The sequence below is a fragment of the Schistocerca cancellata genome, chromosome 2 (assembly GCF_023864275.1).
Source record: "Schistocerca cancellata isolate TAMUIC-IGC-003103 chromosome 2, iqSchCanc2.1, whole genome shotgun sequence".
In the NCBI taxonomy this organism is placed as follows: Eukaryota; Metazoa; Arthropoda; class Insecta; order Orthoptera; family Acrididae; genus Schistocerca; species Schistocerca cancellata.
This window is the reverse complement of record NC_064627.1, coordinates 60,714,840-60,736,544: the sequence shown is the minus strand read 5'-3', so window position 1 is coordinate 60,736,544 and position 21,705 is coordinate 60,714,840. Positions and strand designations below refer to the sequence as shown.

The following is a 21,705-nucleotide window of genomic DNA, read 5'->3' as shown; positions in this document are numbered from 1 at the left end:
GTTGGCCTTTTCAAATGAATCACATTTTATGCTTCATCGAACAAATGACATATGGGGTGTATGACACTGCAAAAATTGTCAGAAGGTTCCAGGCAGGAGGAAAGGCGTTATGATATGAGAAATGTTTTCATGATATTCCCTGGGTGACCTCATCATTCTGGAAAGCACAGTGGATCAACACAAGTATGCATCTATCCTTGGGGTCTACATCCATCCCTACATGTAGTTGGTTTTTTCCTCTGAATGGTGACATCTACCAGCAGGACAATGCAACACACCACACAGCTCACAGGTTTGTCTGCGAAGTTCAAGGAACACCAGGATGAATTTACCGCACACCTCTGGCCACCAAACTCCCTGGATTTAAACCCCATTGAGAAACTCTGGGGCCACCTCGGTTCGGCTTCCTGCATCATGGATGCAAGAAACCTAGAACAACAGGACATGACACTGGAGTCAGCATGGTTCCACATCCCTGTTGGTACTTTCCATAATCTCATTGACTCTCTTCGTGCATATCTGTGATGTAAAAGGTGGTTTATTCACGCTTTTGACAGACAGTCACATTATTGTGACTGGAATGTGTAGTTAGCTAGCCAGTGTGGGTGTGTGCAGGAGAGAGAGAGAGAGAGAGAGAGAGAGAGAGAGAGAGAGAGAGCAAGGAAACACTTCTGCTCACCCATGTGATATATATTTGACTGCTGTCATTGATAATGTAAGTTTGAAAAATTAATTATATTGTTCAACATCTTAGAAAATGTTAGGGGCATAAAGAAATTACATAAACTCAAAACATTACCATAATACCTTATGCTAGAAGATGTGCATGAAATTATTCATATGTAGTTACCTCTGAAGCTGCAGTTTTACTTGGAGCCATGTCTATAGAGGCTATTCTCCGAAGCAACAAATCACTTTTTTCACGTTCTAATCTTTCACATCTACTTCGTGTCATCTCAAGTTCCTGCTTCAGACTTTCTATCTGATCCTGCAAAAAACAGGCTGAAATGAAATTCATGTTAGGCCTACATAAATAAGCCCACCATTTTCTTAAAATTTGTTATATTGTTAATAGGTAATATGAGGAACCTTAAATGAGGTACATCACAATACCATATTTCACTTCATAAGCAACAAGGAATACACAGAAGTAAAAAGTAGACAACCTACAAGCTTTGCTACAATTTTTAGTGATTGTGAACTTCTGAACTAAATGTTTTGCTCAGTGGTAACAAAAAATGTTCAGTTCATTACAAATATCTGTCAGGACTAATATGTGACATCACAGCTTTCCAAGCGGGAAGGAGTGCCTGGTCCCTGGCACAAATCCGCCCGGTGGATTTGTGTCAAGGTCCAGTGAACCGGCCAGTCTGTGGATGGTTTTTAGGCGGTTTTCCATCTGCCTCGGCAAATGTGGGCTGGTTCCCCTTATTCCGCCTCAGTTACACTATGTCGGCGATTGCTGCGCAAACAAGTTCTCCACGTACGCGTATACCACCATTACTCTACCAAGCAAACATAGGGGTTACACTCGTCTGGTGTGAGAAGTTCCCTGGGGGGTCCACTGGGGGTCGAACCGCACAATAACCCTGGGTTTGGTGTGGGGCGGTGGAGGGGTGAAGTAGACTGTGGTAGTTATCATGGGGTTGTGGACCACTGAGGCTGCGGCGGGGACAGAGCCTATCTGTCGTTTCTAGCTCCCCAGTTAACATACAATACAATACAATACATACAATATGTAATATCACTGAACTGCAACTGAAAAATTAATAGTTTCTTAGCAAAAGGAGGAGAAACAGTAGAAGGCTGTCATTTCCCAATGGATGTAGTCCCAATCCAGAGGGGAAAGAAAATTTTTGTCACATAAATTGAGATCTGAAAAGGCTATTGTGAATGGATAAATGACTTGTTCCACATCATTACAATTTATCATACAAAATGATCCCTGGAACATGAAACTAACTAACTGAAGTGTAACACCTCTCCAACATTTTAAAAGCAACTGAAGAGAAGCACACAAAGAGAAAACTGAACATTAAATGGGCAAGAGAGGTATGATGAAAGTGTGGCATACACATACACAATCCACACATCTATGGTACTGTAGAAGCTTTTTCACAGAGGTGAGATTGACACTTGTATTCACCAGTTTATAATTTTTATTCGGTTAAAAGAGAATGTGAATATTAACAAACAATTCTATTGGTAATTTTTCCCTTAAAAATCTGGGCTGGATCTCAGTAGTCTTCAACCTGCATCATATCAAAAATCAGTACACTGTTGGCAAGTGAGTCTGAATGACAATGTAAATTGTAATGACAATTCCCAAATGAAAATATGAATAGCTGATGACACAACCATTAATACTAATGTTCATATTGTAAACAAAGAACAAAGAATTATAAAGATAGGTTTCAGCACATCAGAGGGATGCAGTGAATAGGAATGAGTCAGATACAGATGTTGTTCTCATAATAGTTCATGCATTATTGATCATAGTTTGATATAACAGTGCTCAAGCAAACTTATTTTGTAGACCCAGCATTACATTTGAAATAGTTGGAGAATGAGATGTAAACAGCCCAAACAAGAACTAACTGGAGCTCATCTGGTAGTAAGTAAATCTTTACATCCATGCTAAAATATATGATATTGGTCTCTTCTGAGACAGACTTTTGTCATAATCTGCTCTCTAAATAAAATTGGTACAGATCAGATCATACACAAAACTCTCTTTAATTATCATCAATCAATACTTTCAGTTTATGGTTTCATCATTTGGATCCCTTCTCCAAACATCAGTGATTCTGAATTCTAGAGGTGGGAACTAGTTCTATGACATATACTCTCACCAACACCATGATCTTAACTTTCAATAATTGCTTTCCCTTTTCTCTTCTCAGTTCACTTCCACAGATTTCTCTTGGTTACATTTTAGATTTTTACACAAAATTTTTTATAGCTTACTGAAAATATAGAAGCTCCTCTCCCATCCACAAAGATAAAATACTATGAAACACATTAAATGTTGTTGTGTTATAATATATAAGCACATCTGAAAATAAGAGTGCTGCCATAATATAAACAACCACAGTGAAACGAGAAGATGGATATAGCTATTAATATATTAACTGACATCTCAGGTAAGCAACTCTGACTAATGGCTTAAAAAAATCCACTTTCAGAATACAAGGAAGAAAGGAAGAGTATCCCATTGATCACAAGATTACTAGATATGTAGCATTTGCTGTCTCTTCCTGGCAAACATTTGTGTCTTCTTATAAGGCTAACCCAAAAGCTAAGTTCCCTCTGTCACCCCAGGTTACCATCAACATAGATATGACAGTATTGGAAACATTAATAGTTCTCATGCTATGATACAATGGGTAGTTCCTTAACAATTCCCAGTTCAGGACGATGTTGATGACTGGCATCTTTCTGTTGCAGAATAATGCTTGGCCACATGTTGCACTGCATATGCATAAGTTTCACTGGGTACCCTTCCACATCCTACACACAGTCCTGATATCTCCCTACACAATTTCCATATTTTTGGAGTCCTGAAGAAAGACACTTGTGGCTGTCAAATTGCATCAGATAAAGAGGTGCATTCCTGAGTGCAATCATGACTCCATAGGTAGCCACAAACACAGTGGGATAAACCTATTAACAGTTATAGTGATTACTTTTGAAATAACAAACAATTTTCTTATCTTTTTCCATCCGTCTCATTTTCACTGGACTGCCCCCTTATATTCTATTCTATTCTATTGTACTTAATATTCTCTTCTCAATGAGTACATTTTCCTCAAATGTGATTTCTTAATTTTTCATCAATCCAGGCTGCATAGTTTACTACTTGTTCTTGTTTAAATCATATTAAATACTACCCTCTTAAGCTTTCTGTACATGATGTTTTTTGTATCTTTTCTGTATTAACTTTCCCAATTTTATTTTACTTCCTTTTACTTCTCTCTTTTTCTTGTTCTGTTCAGTAATGGACTTATAGTTTGAGAAGCTAATGGAGTTTAAAACCCACTCCCTATTATCACTCTGTTTTCTTTGACCTCTAAACCAGGTTGATACAGCTAGTACTTTCCCCATTGATCATATAACAATACTGACTTAGGTGGACAGAAAATAAGACTAATGCCTTAAAACAGGGCAATATCTTGAAGGAAATGAAATACTGAAAGTAAATGATTTTATGCCATTAAGAAAATCAGGACACCAGACTGTAAAAACTAAAATTTCATAGGTATTTCACAAATTCTCTTTGGCATACAAATTGCAAATTGTATAAGCCTAAAGTACTAACCTAATGACCATACCTGCAGCTCATTGTCATTCACTAATGTGGTCTCTGTTGTTTCTGTTCCAGCAGTGCTTGTTGCATCATCGTCACTACTTTCATCTTCAATGCTGTCTTCAGAGCTGGTACCGCTACTCGACGAACTGCTTGTTGGAATTGATGATGTTGTTTTTGATTTATTGTTTACAGCATTATTCTTAGATGCATCTTTGTTTTTGGCAGATTTCTTCACCTTATTAAAGTTAGAAAAAGAGAGGCATTTATTTCAAAGAAGAAATCCTCCATATTTTGTGCATGAAAGTAAACTAGTGAATCCCTAAGCAAATATGACACACTTAAACAAAATTCATTTAATTTGGTTTACATAATTTTTTTTGCTAATTCAACTTTTTTTGACTGTTGTTGAAAGGAAGAGAAGAACAGGAGGAACAAATAATGGAAAAAGTAAATGAGAGGGAATTTCTGTTGCTGAGAATGTTTAAGATCCATTAACCAGTTTCATGTCATCATATCACCTGGTATTTTTACTTGCTATCATTACATTATTTAAATTTAGATTACATTAAGTTGTAAGTTATGAGCACTTTCCAACATCTATTTTTATATAGTAGTAGGATACTGTCAGACACTAATGCATAAGTAATATGGAATGAAATGAGCAAGACGCTATTTATCATTAATATCAATGTGCTAGTAATTATTGTATTTACAATGAAATGAATACCCTTAGCTGCATACAGGCGTTGATATAAGTCAACGGGGACAGCTGAAAATGTGTGCCCCGACCAGGACTCGAACCCAGGATCTCCTGCTTACACGGCAGGCACTCTACCCATCTGAGCCACCGAGGACACAGAGGATAGTGCAACTGCAGGGACTTATCTCTGGCATGCCTCCCGTGAGACCCATATTTGCAACTTATTGTCCCGCACTATATTCATAGTGCCCCTGCGCATCATACTCTTTACTCGCAGCTTTACCGCTGCTTCCCGTAAGAGTTTGGGCACTGTTTGTGCATCCCCACAGAAGAAGATGGTCAAATGGCCAGTGAGCCTTAACTATATATATATGAAGATGGTATCTGTTCTTTTGGACATATCCGAAAGAACAGATACCATCTTCATATATATATATATATATATATATATAATTATTGTATTATATCTAAAAAGAAAGATGATGAGACTTACCAAACAAAAGCGCTGGCAGGTCGATAGACACACAAACAAACACAAACATACACACAAAATTCTAGCTTTCGCAACCAACGGTTGCCTCGTCAGGAAAGAGGGAAGGAGAGGGAAATACAAAAGGATTTGGGTTTTAAGGGAGAGGGTAAGGAGTCATTCCAATCCTGGGAGCGGAAAGACTTACCTTGGGGGAAAAAAGGACAGGTATACACTCGCACACACACACATATCCATCCGCATATACACAGACACAAGCAGTGTATATGCGGATGGATATGTGTGTGTGTGTGCGAGTGTATACCTGTCCTTTTTTCCCCCTAAGGTAAGTCTTTCCGCTCCCGGGATTGGAATGACTCCTTACCCTCTCCCTTAAAACCCAAATCCTTTTGTCTTTCCCTCTCCTTCCCTCTTTCCTGACGAGGCAACCGTTGATTGCGAAAGCTAGAATTTTGTGTGTATGTTTGTGTTTGTTTGTGTGTCTATCGACCTGCCAGCGCTTTTGTTTGGTAAGTCTCATCATCTTTCTTTTTAGATATATTTTTCCCACGTGGAATGTTTCCCTCTATTATAATTATTGTATTATTTTTATTCTACTTTAAACTTAATTCTATTCTAGGTGAGGTGTGATACACATTGCTATTAATGTGCCATATATGTTAAAATCTGTCACAGTGCGAAAAATTTGGAAACTAAAAAATTTTGCTTAGAGTAACATATAGAAGAATGTGCATGTGAGCTTAAACTAAACAATGGCACTTTTATAATCATATACGTCCACATTGGGAAATTTTCAACTATTTTTGAAAAACTTGGAATCTTTGTTGTGCTACCTATCAGACAGAGGAAAGCAAATTATTGTTTGTGGGGATTTCAATGTAGATTTTCTGAAAGAGTTCGATAGAAAGCTTGACACTGAAGTATTACTTCATTCTTTCAATTTGGCATCGGTTATTGATTTTCCTACTTGGGTGGTACAGGAAAGCAGCACACTTATAGATAATGTTTTCACAGACCAAGACAAATTTAATCAAATAAAAACTTTTCCTGTTAAGAATGGTCTATCTGATTGTGATGCACAGCTAGTTACAGCATATGAAATAGCTCCATAGAGTAATGCAAAACAGTCCTCCAAAATAGTGCGTTCAGTTAACAGTTCAAAATTTTAGGGAAAGCTTGCAACAGTTAGACTGGGATGAGGTGTACAGGGAACATGGTGCTAATTTAAAATTTAACCTATTTCATGATACCTTTTTGAGTATATTTGAAAACAGATTCCCTAAAAAAACAGGGAAATATAATTGTAAGAAACCATGTAAAAAGCCATGGCTTACTAAAGGGATAAAAATATCTTGTAAACAGAAAAGGGAAATGTATCTTACAGCTAGCACAAGTAATGATCCCGAAACAGTGAAACATTTTAAAATCTACTGCACTGTATTAAGAAAAGTTATTAAGAAGTCTAGAAGTATGTGCATTATGTCTGAGATTAGCACATCTGACAATAAAATTAAAACAATTTGGAATATTGTTAAAAGGGAAACAGGGCAACAGAGAGCACAAGAAGACTGTATTTCTATCAAACACAATGAAAAGTTTGTTAACAAGAAGTCAGAAGTAGAAAACATTTTTAATACTCATTGTAGAGAAAATAGGGTCCACCCATTCATTAGAAAATGCAAGGCAGTATATGGAAGAGGCAGTACCTATGCAATTTGATAAAACTGAAATTCAATCCACCTCTCCCACTTAAATTAGGAAAATAATAAATTCACTCATAAGAAAAAAACTCACATGGAATTGATGGCGTTTCCAACAGAGTACTAAAAGCTTGTCCCCAACAAATAAGTAGGATTCTCAGCCACATATGTAGTAGCTCACTGACAAAGAACATTTTTCCAGACAGACTGAAATACACTGTGTTTAAACCATTGAATAAAAAAGGGATAGATCTGATGCTAACAACTACTGCCCAATCTCACTTCTGACAGCTTTATCCAAAATTCTTGAAAAAGTAATGTATTCAAGAGTACCATCACATATTTGTAAAAATGATGCTTTTCAACAGAAAATGTTATATATGCTTTCACTGATCAAACATTAAATGCATTGTATAACTGAATATCACCCATTGGGATATTTTGTGATCTCTCCAAGGTTTTTGATTGTGTGAATTGTGAAATTCTTCTAGATAAGCTTAAGTGTTGTGGTATGAGTGGGACAGTGCATAAATGGTTTAATCCATACTTAACAGGAAGAATCCAGAAGGTTGAAATTAACAGTAAAGATAGTCTGCAAAAACCAGCAGAGTCCTCTAACTGGGGATGTATCATGAATGGTGTCCCACAGGGTTCATTCTTTGGTCCCTTATTCTTCTTAATAAATATTAATGACTTGCCACTCTATATTCATGAAGATGCAAAGCTAGTTCTTTTTGCTGATGATACAAGTATAGCAATCACACCAACAAGCAAGAATCAGCTGAGGAACCTGCAAATAATGTACTTCAGAAAATTATTAAGTGGTTCTTTGCAAATGGACTCTCACTAAATTGTAAGAAAACACAGTTTATACAATTCTGTACATTATAAAACCATTGATAAATATAGACTATGAACAGAAAACTGTTGCTAATCAGAATCCTCAAAATTTCTGGGTGTGTGCATTGATGAGAAATTGAATTGGAAGAAGCACATCGATGATCTGCTGTAACAGTTAGAATCAGCTACTTATGCTATTAGGGTTATTCCAAATGTTGGTGATGAACACATCAGTAAATTAGCCTACTATGACTATTTTCATTCACTGCTTCCATATGGCATCATATTTTGGGGCAATTCATCATTAAGAGAGAAAGTATTCATTGCACAACAGCTTGTAATCAGAATAATAGCTGGTGCCCACCGAAGATCACCTCACAGACATTTATTTAAGGAATTTGGGATATTCACAGTACCTTCGCAATACATATATTCACTTATGAAATTTGTCATTAATAAACCACCCAAATCAAAAATAACAGCGAAGTGCATAGCTACAACACTAGAAGAATGGATGATCTTCATTATTCTGGATTAAAGGGGTGAGATACAATGCGAGAAAAATCTTTGGTCATTTGCCAAATAATATTAAAAGTCTGACAGATAGCCAACCAACATTTAAAAGCAAATTAAAAGAATTTCTAAATGACAAGTCCTTCTACTCAATAGATAAATTCTTGGATATGAAGTAGTAACTGTAAAAAAATTATTAATTAATTATTTTATGCAAAGAAAACTTACGTTAAAGTGACATGTTCCACATCATTACAAAATATCATATTCATGATCTATGGAACAAGGATTACTGTATGTGCTACGGTCGCAGGTTCGAATCCTGCCTCGGGCATGGGTGTGTGTGATGTCCTTAGGTTAGTTAGGTTTAAGTAGTTCTAAGTTCTAGGGGACTTATGGCCTAAGATGTTGAGTCCCATAGTGCTCAGACCCATTTTTTTGATTACTGTATGTATGTATGTATGTATAGATATCACTGTACCTGTATAATGAATTCCACTTCTGGATTTGTTGGTGCATCTACGGAGTGGACCTCTTTCAGTGACTGTATCTTCAGTCTCCTCTGTTTATTAATGTTTTCCCGCTCTTCATTCTGCTGGGCTCTGGATGGGGATGGAGTAGTCTTCTGCTGCTTGACAGGTTCAGATGGAGCTGGACTGCTGCTGTGATTACTCAGGTCTAATAAATGTGACAGGTCACTAGTGTGCCGACGAAAGTAATAAGTGGCCGATGCTGCTGATGATGCTCGATCTGTCATGAGCAGATGCAATTTTGTCTCCCAGAAATAAAGGGTCAATGAACATCCTCTTCCCTACATATGTGTCTACTGCGTTACTACTTATGTTATTTTAGGGTAAAAATTTTTCAAACTACAATACGAAAATCAGGAATTATATGACAGGTCATCCAGAAAGTAAGTCATATTGGTGAATCATGGAAACATTATCAGCTGATTGTAATTCTCTGGATGTGGGACACAAAGGCAATTGTTTTAGCTACAGATATATGCCATACAGATTAGGTGAGCTGCATATGAGTTGCAACAAGTGCCACATGTGATATTTGGGGAATTACACTCCTGGAAATGGAAAAAAGAACACATTGACACCAGTGTGTCAGACCCACCATACTTGCTCCAGACACTGCAAGAGGGCTGCACAAGCAATGATCACTCGCACGGCACAGCGGACACACCAGGAACCGCGGTGTTGGCCGTCGAATGGCGCTAGCTGCGCAGCATTTGTGCACCGCCGCCGTCAGTGTCAGCCAGTTTGCCGTGGCATACAGAGCTCCATCACAGTCTTTAACACTGGTAGCATGCCCCGACAGAGTGGACGTGAACCGTATGTGCAGTTGACGGACTTTGAGCGAGGGCGTACAGTGGGCATGCGGGAGGCCGGGTGGACGTACCGCCGAATTGCTCAACACGTGGGGCGTGAGGTCTCCACAGTACATCGATGTTGTCGCCAGTGGTCGGCGGAAGGTGCACGTGCCCGTCGACCTGGGACCGGACCGCAGCGACGCACGGATGCACGCCAAGACCGTAGGATCCTACGCAGTGCTGTAGGGGACCGCACCGCCACTTCCCAGCAAATTAGGGACACTGTTGCTCCTGGGGTATCGGCGAGGACCATTCGCAAGCGTCTCCATGAAGCTGGGCTACGGTCCCGCACACTGTTAGGCCGTCTTCCGCTCACGCCCCAACATCGTGCAGCCCGCCTCCAGTGGTGTCGCGACAGGCGTGAATGGAGGGACGAATGGAGACGTGTCGTCTTCAGCGATGAGAGTCGCTCCTGCCTTGGTGCCAATGATGGTCGTATGCGTGTTTGGCGCCGTGCAGGTGAGCGCCACAATCAGGACTGCATATGACCGAGGCACACAGGGCCAACACCCGGCATCACGGTGTGGGGAGCGATCTCCTACACTGGCCGTACACCACTGGTGATCGTCGAGGGGACACTGAATAGTGCACGGTACATCCAAACCGTCATCGAACCCATCGTTCTACCATTCCTAGACCGGCAAGGGAACTTGCTGTTCCAACAGGACAATGCACGTCCGCATGTATCTCGTGCCACCCAACGTGCTCTAGAAGGTGTACGTCAACTACCCTGGCCAGCAAGATCTCCGGATCTGTCCCCCATTGAGCATGTTTGGGACTGGATGAAGCGTCGTCTCACGCGGTCTGCACGTCCAGCACAAACGCTGGTCCAACTGAGGCGCCAGGTGGAAATGGCATGGCAAGCCGTTCCACAGGACTACATCCAGCATCTCTACAATCGTCTCCATGGGAGAATAGCAGCCTGCATTGCTGCGAAAGGTGGATATACACTGTACTAGTGCTGACATTGTGCATGCTCTGTTGCCTGTGTCTATGTGCCTGTGGTTCTGTCAGTGTGATCATGTGATGTATCTGACCCCAGGAATGTGTCAATAAAGTTTCCCCTTCCTGGGACAATGAATTCACGGTGTTCTTATTTCAATTTCCAGGAGTGTATTTATTTTATTTGTGAACAGAATATGACAGTAGCAGATATCCACAATCAAATCTGCAAGATTAAGACCTAATATGAAAAAAGCAATAACTGAATTATTGGTTCTTGAAGTGGTTGCCAGCATAAAATTCAAGATGAGTGAAATTCACAGTAAAGACTAAAGCATGTGGTCATCAACAGTGACAGACCCATTTGAAGAAGAGGATGATAAGTGATTAATGGAAACTGATATTTTACAATTACAATATTACATTCCAGTTCCCAGACATTTCAAACAATTTTGCATGACACTGTTGTTCTCAGATTTTACACCTACATCTATATTCTGCAAACCAGTGAGAATTGTGTGGCCAAGTACTCAAATATCTGTACTCAATGCCTGCTGTTACTTTAGATAAAAGAATTAAACCTGCAGTTTCAGTGTGCATCTTGATCTGATATGAACTGAAGGAGATGAATTCTTTGGCCAAATAATCACCAGGTAAGGAATATATGACAACAACACCCTCCCCTGAAACCAAATGCCACTGTGTCCTCACTGTTGTCAACGGAGACATGGAAGATCATGTGGACAGTGTTTTTGGGAAGCTAAAGAATGTTGGAACTGACACTCTTAAGACAATCAGCAACTGAATATTGAAACAAACCTCAGGACATCAGTAGTAAACTACATGACAAACTTGACATTTACAGCACAATACTCATACATCAAATGGATAGAAATGGTGTGTAGCTGGCAGAAGTGAAAATAATGGATACATTATACATAAGTCTCCAGTTAGAAATACAACACACAGAATGAGAAGATTCATACTTTCCACATGAATCTATAATTATGATTCAGGTATGTTTGCATTTTGTTTGTCTATGAAGCAAGTAGTTCATTCCCGCATTTTGTATTGTGACCAGTGCTTCCATCTGTATCTCCTGTGTACTGATGTGAGCATTATCTCTCTATTCAGACAACAGTACAGATCATTAGTCACCATCTGAAGTACCTGATCATGCGCACACAAGTGAGCAAGATTGATTGGAGATGCCATGAGTGCCATGAGTGCAAACTCCCATTTTTCAGATGTCAGAGGAGTTTGACTACTTTCATCGCCTCTTTAAGGCTGCATGATCTGAAACTTAAGGAAGGAACAAACTGACACCCTGGTGATACAATTGCTATAATAAAATGTAAAGACAATCTAAAAAGAAAACGAAAAAAACTATACATGGTATGAGTGGTACTTACACAAAATGTACTGGATTTTCAATATTATTTTGCTTAAGTAATTGGCAAAATTCAAAGATTATTGGTCAACAGACTTGTTTTTCCTTCCAGCATTTGTGAGTAAAGTACAGAGTCATGATAAGTTTGGTGCTACATTGTCCATGTTACATCTAAATAACAATGGCACATGTTTCACTGTGACCCAATTCATAAGGTGGTCCTTTCTTTGATTTCTTCATAAGTAAATGTAAAAGCAGTTTTTGACCTAACATGAATCCTACAATATTTAAGACAATATGTTCTTTTCATGGCAGCATTGGTTTTAGCACACATATGAAAAAACAAATATAGTATGAAAGTGTGTGCTCTGTGTGATTCAGCAACAGGATAATGCTAAACAGTGATGTGTGTACATGCCCAGCAGAGATTGTTGAATTTAGTATCTAGGGACTTTTAGAGAGATTATTTTACAAGTATTTTTATGTTCACAAATGACATTATCATTCAGTTGGATAGCCACTACGTGGTGAAGCACTAAACCATGTATTCTATGGTCTAGGATCATCACCCAGACTGTCCTAGGACTCTTATCTGTTACTTATCACTTACTTCATGTGTGACACTGTTTGTTACTATTAAAAATTTCAAGCTGCAAATTGGTCCAGAGCCCACATTAAACAGTAGGTCCCCTTATAACTGGTTGGGTACGTCAGTTCAAAGTTTGGAGGAAGGTAAAGATATACCATCTCCAATAGGACCATGCTTAGTAAACTACTGTCATGTTCATATCAACCTCTGAATTGATTATACCTTTACTACTACAACAGCTCGTTACTTTTGGATGTGCTGTGGGAAAATAAAGTTCTTGGAGTGGGAATAGTAATGAAAACATGCAAGGTTTGACAGCTCTCTTCAAAATGGTGGAGAAAAGCCAACTGTTTCGAAAAGAAAAGAGCACCTGTTGACAACAAAGTAAAACTCAGAATGGAAAATAGTTCCACAAAAGATAAAGCTACTGGCATAGCAATTCCTGTGAGAGCCAAGGAAGAAATAACAGGAAAAATCATAAAGTCAGACATCATCATTGATCACAGTACAAATAAAATTGGTGTTGACAGAGATATTAAACTCTATGGGTATTATACATACATTGTTCAAAAGTGTGTTAAGCTGTGGAAACAGATATTTTTTCCATTTATTTATTATACGAATGGTCAATAGCTTTTTATGTCATACCTGAAGACAGTAGGCAAGAAATTGGCTGAAAAGAGAAGATACATTTTCAACGTGAATCTACTTCATCCACTTTGCATTTGCATATAATTTTCCAGATGAAGTTTCTATGTAGAGCAAACAAGGTCAATACAACTCACTCCTGCAAAACTGTTATAACAGAGCAGGAGAAGAAAGAAGACTGATGCTTGTATCAGGAGGAGAACAGACAGATTTGCAGGGACAGCAATGTTGGCCCTTGCCACTCCAGAAAAGGAACATTTAAAACTTCTTTCCTTCACAATTCTCACATTCTTCTTTTGTGTAAATTATTCCATCTATTTGAATTGCATGTATTGAAGTAAAATCACTTTCCCATGAAACACTCAGTTTTCCATTTTAAATATTCCAACAACCATGTTCTTGTGAATATTTATGTATTTTCGGAGCAGTTTTAAATCAGTACATGGGAGTAGAGTAGTATGTTTTGATTTTTGATCGCTGTCTTTGATTTGAAGAAATTCTTCATGTTCTCTACAGCAATAATAAATGAAAGAAACTGTAAATGCTGGTTACCAACTCATATGGTAAAATTTTGTTTGACAACTATACACCAACAGAATATATGCCAAGCACTTCAAGAACTCACTTTCTGGTTGATTTTCATATCATGCTACAAGACATAATTACAAAACTTCATAATAGGTTAAAATTAATTGCCAAGGGAATTACATAATTCAAAGGAAAATTTGTTGTACTACAACTACCTGTGAGCAGAAAATTTATTCATTACAAATTAATTGTTCATAGGCAGGAGAGTTTTATCAAATGTGAAAAAAAGTAACAACAACAAAATAATTGTGAATCTACTCTACATATATTAATGGAAATCTTGATGGTGATCAAAATAATATTGCATTAAATATTATTATTGTGCTACACAATTACATCAGTTCCAATATTCAACAAGCTACTGTCATCAGAACTTACAAGTCATAACACATAATAGTGGTACAGGAAACATACACTGAAACATTAAAATCAGAAAACTCTAAGCCACTGCCACAAATATAATTCCTAGTCAATTCTAATGAAAAATTGTATGCAACATTGTTGAAGTTACTCCAATCGGATATTTAAAGTGACAATAACATGGCATTACACCACATCACAACCACAACATATGAAACTAATGTGACCAGGAATAAATGTCTGATAGTATATATCATTACTAGCTGTTTCCAACTGTCCTATGCTGTATTCCAAAAATTCCCAGAAAAGTTTATAATAAATACCGCAAAATGCCCACTATTTACATCTGAGCAACAAGCTTCAAAGTGAAATAAAAATACACATAAGGTACACAGAAAAGCAACCAGTGGCTTACAGTTTGGTGCAACATTTCTACAAGCATTGGTTCTGCTACAGTTAGCTACACAAACATGTTAGAAAGCAAGGTCATCAATTAAGATCTCAATCACAAAAATTACTGTTGTTAGCCAAAATGTTATTATAGCACTAAAAGTTATTACACACTTTAATATTTCATGACAATCTCAATACTGACACATTTTTACTTACATACCAATATTTTCGCACAGAAAGAGCCATTAGATCCAAGACACAAAATTGCTTGCACATCTCTTCTTTGAATATGCTTACAGTCTGCACAGTCTAACACTGACAGATTGAATAAATTTTACAGATACTCATGTATCTTTTGACTATGTTAACCTCTGAACACACAGAATATTTGTGGCAGTTACCATGGGTGAGTGCACATTGCATTTCATGCAGATAAATCATAAGCAGCATCATTCACTTTAAGTAAAATTTATATGTATGCTTTAAAAAAATTTATATTAGAGTTTAAATTGTAGATTACCTGATTATATACATTTAAAGGAAGGAGCTTGTATCCAAGCTCTAAATGGCAGTCATGATAACAATATTTGGAAATGTTTTAAGTTTTAGGGAATTTGTTTAACACATTTTAAGGCTATTTATTACATTCAATAATTAAAAAACCTTACTGCATATCTTGCTGAGACTGCAGTTTGATGAAATAAATTACACTTAGATTAAATAATTGTGCTTATTTAACCAAAATATTGTGACTAATGCAGTAGGGTGATTATTCTGACAGAGCTTTGAGCTTTCACAGCCACAGCTTCACCTTTAATCAAGAAGAAAGACAGGAAAGAGAAGGGACATAAAATTCAAGACAGGGTGCACTGACTGAAATCTGAATTTCTTTCCTTGTGTAGCCTATAACTTGGTGTCTCTCACATGACCTGGGTTCTAGAGAGAGACTTCCATATGTGAGCAACATATTCAAATTTGATACTGTGTCCCCCATATTACTTGTTTTGTTTCACTCTTCATGACACCTGTTACTTGAAAATCTCAGCATTAAGTCAATTCTCATTTTGCTTCAGCTCTGTCAGATTGTGGTCAGTTGGTACATGTAGTCACTCAGTCCACATTCACTGCAGTCTGAATAATTTCTGATATTTTATTTTCATATGGTTTATTTTTTCTTCTTTTTTAAGGATAACAAGAAAACATTTTCTGTTGCACTGCCAACTTAGTGAGAAGCATAATTTATAGCAGTATTACTCACAGCATGCGACACTATTGAACAATAAAGGAACAAATGCCCTCCCTCCCCAAATCTCTCACAAAGAAGTACAGCACAAAAAGAGATACACACCAATGAAAAATGTATCTGAAGGAGCAGCTTATATACAGAGCAAATGTATAAGATGTTATTTTACACATGGTTAAAATGACATTAAATATTGTCAAATAATTTTTTGTTACATTATATATGTATTATTTTCTGTTATGTACAGATAACACAGATTTATTTGTCAAACAACCAGAGACTATGATCGTGTGTGTGTGTGTGTGTGTGTGTGTGTGTGTTTGTGTGTGTGCATTTTGTCTATTCTGATGAAGGCTGAAAGCTTTGTTTGAGAGCCTTTTTGTTGTGCCTATCTGCAACTCAGCATCTCCACTGTATGGTGAGTAACAACTAACCTTTTCATAAATTGTCACAGATTTATTTGTGTGAGTTATGTGCTGTATCTCTGACAATTATAAAAAATAACTGCTAAGAGATACCAAGTCTCAGCACAGGGAATACAAAGTTGTAAGGAAAGAGTAATCAGAATTGCCTTGAAGATGGAGTTGATAAATGTTAAAATATTGTATTTTCCAGAACTGAGAGGGCATTTAGATATTCACTTCATACAATGTAATTTTGAATACTTTTCTCACTCCCTAAAAAAAATAAAATAAAATAAAATAAAAAAGAATAAGCTGATTTTTCTCCTTTTCTGTATTTTTAGTATTCGTTATAATTTGCGCAGTTGGCTATGCTACATTCAAGTAGATAATTAACTGATGGCTTAAATGGGCATTCACAGTTGAAATGACAGAATGAAAACAATGTTCTTGTTGTCAGTGAAGTCACTTGGAAATACAACTGACTGTAAATGTTAATGCATGCACTGAGTTTCTGGTGTGGCCCTACCATTTTAAACAATATTAAGAGGCCTTTGTTCAGTCTCGGCTGCATAAGAAAGTGCAAAAGAATGTGTGAGAAGCCTATACAGTAACTTTTGACATGGAAACTTCAGTATTTGTGGAACTATGATGAAACTCTATTCTCACTATGTTATTTGGATCAAAGGGCATGAGTCTCTTAACAAGAAAATAAATATGCATTCCATCCAAAATACTGTCATCTAAAAACAAAATACAACTGTGATGTAGGGATAATTATAATCAGTAATAGATTTATAAAATATGGTTCCTCTACGTGTGTCAACAACTGTGAGAAACTTATTATTTAATAAGTAAACTTTTTCCCTTTTATTATATGGTTACATGTTTATTTTGTAGCTTCATATGCAATGAAATGTTATAAATATAGCTGCAAAATAATTAATAAACTATCACTATGAAACGCATACCTTGCCCAGTATCTTGAGGTTGAGGCTGTGGTTTCCGCCTAGGTAATGTGAAACTGAATGATGTTGCAATATCAGCTGTTGTGTCATCTTTCAAATTTCCTAAATCTGGTGTTGATGTCCAGGAGGAGGCAGGCCTCGAAGTCCCAAATCTGAAATATTTTGCCAGCCATTCATGTAGGTCAATCTCTGTAAATACATATGTTGCGCATTGAGAGGGGAAAAAAGAAAGGGAATTATGTTTTGCTTTAAATGGCTTAAATGGCCAGAAAAAAATGACAACTAGTGTCACACACCCTACTCATGAAATTTTTACATTCTCATACAGCCAGGAATACAGAAAATAAATGTAATGTGTTAACAATAAGAAGTTCATTTACACTCATCGGTTTCAAATATTGCTGTGCCAGAGCTTTTTCTAAGTGAATTTGAAACTGAGAAAATTTGTTGCCAGTATCATAATTTGTACCTGGCTGTCTCATAAATCTTTCTCCCCCATCCAATCCTCCTGCACATGGACATGCATGAATGAGGGCAACAAATGCTACATTCGAAAACGTCTTGCCCTTCCTACAACATCAATGCAACTGCTCTTCATATACAAGTGCAAGTTTATACTGTAAATTTATTTTTGTGTATGTGAGAGGCATGTGACTGAAGAATTGTTACAACATGAATTTTGACACAAGAATATGCTATCAGTTATAAAAAATTTTCCTGACTATAAATGATTTCATAAATCACAAGCATGTCAAATTTATAGCTCATCATTTGGTACTACAACAAAATTAGGGAAGAATGGAAGCATCTCTCCCAATAATATGAATAAAGTGCGAGATTCATGTCATATTATGCAGTCTGACTTCGATACAGCAACATAAGTTACCATTGCTGGTGGAAAGTGTAATGGTGCTACTCTCATCAGCTTTCCCCAGTCATACTGTCTTTTTTCACTAAATTATCATCAACTGCCACAAACTAAAACAACTACAAATGATGGAAGTTTGAGACACACTTTTATGTTCAAGACAATGTGCTTAAAGTCTAATTAAACATGACTGGACAATTAATTTTCAGGGTTTCTATTTTCAGCATTGTCTCGACAAGATGATGTGTATGCAAAAAGGTATAGGTTATAAAACCATCATCTATTTCTGAACTTAATCCTTGACCTAAACTGTCAAAGGCAGGAGAACGAACATTTAAACAGTGCAGCATTACTAAATATACATTAACTGTTGTGTTTTACACACTAAAAATTTACAAAAGCGTATTGTCATTGAAACAAGATAACAAATGGCAATAAACAGAAATGTATTGAAAACAGATGTTACCTTATATAAATGAATTAATGTTAGTTTACAACCAGCAAACTCTGTAAACAAAACAGAATAAACATTACTGTTAATAACAATGTCACACAGTAGACAATACCAAAATTTTAAACATCAAAGCTGCTAACACAGAGGAATAGCATGCAGAACATACACAACTCACTCAAAAAATATCCTTTTTTAAAAAGACATATAGTCACTCACGTCACATTTCAGAAAATAATAAGTGATGTATATTTTTTAAATGTAAGCAGTAATGATACACAATTCAAAGAAAACATAAATTGAACTGAAAATGTCACACAGAATTAGAAAGTGAAAAATTCATTGCAAAATTTCAGAGTCTTTACTCATACTTTATCATTTAGTATAAACTACACTGACTGTTATAGTGTCTTGTGATGTGCAATAAGAGAACTACTGTATTTTCAAGAAGCTACAAAGGAACAGTATATTGGCAGTTTCACTAAATACTAGTATAAAACTTACAGGGGTAACTAAAAACAAACAGCATTCAAACTGAGGAATACAGGCTGTTCAATCATCTACCTATAAATACAGGAGAGATTGTGTACCGAGATACAAAATATAAGTGAGATAAGAAAGCATCAGCTATATACTACAGGGCTGAATTTAACACAGTACTGACTACCACAGAAAGACATAAACTACAAAATAAAAGGCAGGAATATCAACTGATCTAAGAATGCTGACAGTGTGGATGTCTGTGTATAGCATCACCTTGATGAGGACCCACTGCTACTGCTGCTAGAAGAGTCCTCGGACTGTGAGGAAGAAGACAGCCAGCTGCTACGGCTACTGCTGCTGCTACCCAGGCCACTATCTGTACTGCTCCGACTGTCATCACGAGAGCTGCAATTTTATATTAACACACAATCGCTGTTCGCGCACATGTTTATTCCTATAGAAATGCAGTAACACTGAAAAAAAAAGAAGAGGTAGGTCTAACTTCCTCTTAGGACAATACTAGGGCTACCAATCTCCTCAAATACCATTTTTGTTCAGAAAATCTCTTAATTCTTCATGTCTCTTCCACTGTCAAACATTTTATTCATCCTGTTATATCCCATCCATATTATTTCACAAGTGTGATTCTGTACAACCATCAATGGATAGGAGATTTTTATGGATAGTGGTTGAAACATTAAGGAAGAATACTTTGAGATACAACATACAAACATTATTAATATTTCACATGTTCCATGACTTGCAGTGACCAAACATATATTGAACAACACCGTTTTTGCATGTCTGTTGCAATCCCTGTCTCCTTGCAGAGTGACGAAAATGTTTCTGACTTTCCATCCATTTTCAATTGACTTTTGTGCATACTTTGAATCACATCAACTTTAAGTCACAGTAAACTTAATATAATCCTTCCTTCATTCTTCGACAGTTGTCTCTTTTCTATCCCATCAGGTGAGAGTAATTCTTGCTAATGTAGTTGCACTCAATCCAGATATGGCCAATTTGAATCATGTTAGTAGAAGGAGTTTTCAACGTCATTATCCAGCCAGTAAGGGGAAGATCAGCAGTGGTCTACACCTCTTGCCCAACAGACGGTGCATTAATGCTGTCTATTGAATCCAAAACCTATCTATGTGTATTACGGTGCAAGCACATATGACACTGTTGATGGCAAATTTATCTATTAATGGAGACTTTAGGCTCAAGTGCTATTATAGGTGCAAGCAGTGGGGTCACAAGCTCTCTATTATCATGTTCATCAACAAAACAAATATGACAAAATACTACTCACATCCATAACATCCACATACTTAACAGTTTTACCAATATTTGGGAAACAGGACACATACTTTGTAAAACAAAGATGCCTTTGGGAGAAAGAAAGACAACCATTCCAATTATGTAAGAAAGTTAATTTTTCTGTTTACTAACCTCTACACAGAAAGTGAATTTTGTGTAACTTATTTTATTTTATAATCTAGTCCATTAGTACAGATGATGAAGCACTCCAATGTCCCCTATATTTTAAGCAGCATAGACCTACGTAACAATTTTTATCTGTGGATTGCTAGAGGAGAAAATATTGGATAATGTGCTAAATATGTGAACTGATATTTTAAAAAAATGTGCATTCTCAAACATATTTCCCAGTATCCAACTTTTATAGTGTGTGCAAGAGAGATCACATTGGACAAATGGAACTGCTTAAAATCTGGACGCCTCAGGTGAAACAAAACGCATAATTTGAATCACTTCCTCATCACCAATGGCATACAATCGATAAATTTTTGTTTGTTGTGAAATATAATTTTGATGAATTTTCTGAAATCTGCAAGTGTCTCAAATAATGTAATTCGCATGAATCTAATGGATGGGCGAATAGCTTACTTATGTGTTATACAAATTATATTTGTCTAATCTTGTTCTGACTAGTTTCCCTAATTTTAACTTATGTCTTTGTGTGATTACCAACTTTTATCAATCACAAGCGTGAAGTGTATGTGACTTTTGATCATCAGATTTGGATTTCAGCAGTTCTGTACAATTAAAGTTTGCTTAGCAGCTGCTGCTGAATCCATTAAAAAGTCCTGCCTTTTGTAATATATCTAATATACAAAGACTTAATGAAAATTTCAATTCCCTGACAACGTATAGTACAATACCTCATTTTAAAATGATTAGTATTGTGGTGATTCATGAATTTCATAAAAATGACACTAAATTTGAGACTAATTAGCAGACACTATTACAAAATAAAACAAACGACGATGTATTTTAACAAACTGTGGCATTCATTGTAGTAATGGGAACGACTTGAATTAGTGAAAATGGTAGGAATAAAATATATGGTATTAATCACCAACTGTAATTATTCATTGGACTTTTAGGAATGTAGTTTACTCATTCAAGAAGTTATTCTGTCACTTG

At 36.8% G+C, this 21,705-nt stretch overlaps 1 protein-coding gene across 3 annotated transcripts in view; it reads right to left on the bottom strand.

Annotated features, from left to right (window-relative positions):
- LOC126161334 (trichohyalin) overlaps positions 1-21,705 on the bottom strand; it is a 447,594-nt gene that overhangs the window by 209,991 nt on the left and 215,898 nt on the right. For 2 of the 3 annotated variants that reach the window (XM_049917093.1, XM_049917095.1), the window contains exons 4-8: positions 19,531-19,662; positions 17,459-17,607; positions 9,034-9,302; positions 4,332-4,544; positions 851-988 (exon numbers count right to left, since the gene is read on the bottom strand). In XM_049917093.1, coding sequence (XP_049773050.1) covers positions 851-988; positions 4,332-4,544; positions 9,034-9,302; positions 17,459-17,607; positions 19,531-19,662 — 901 coding nt within the window. The remainder of the gene's footprint in view (positions 1-850; positions 989-4,331; positions 4,545-9,033; positions 9,303-17,458; positions 17,608-19,530; positions 19,663-21,705) is intronic. The other variant, XM_049917094.1, reaches the window with a different exon arrangement.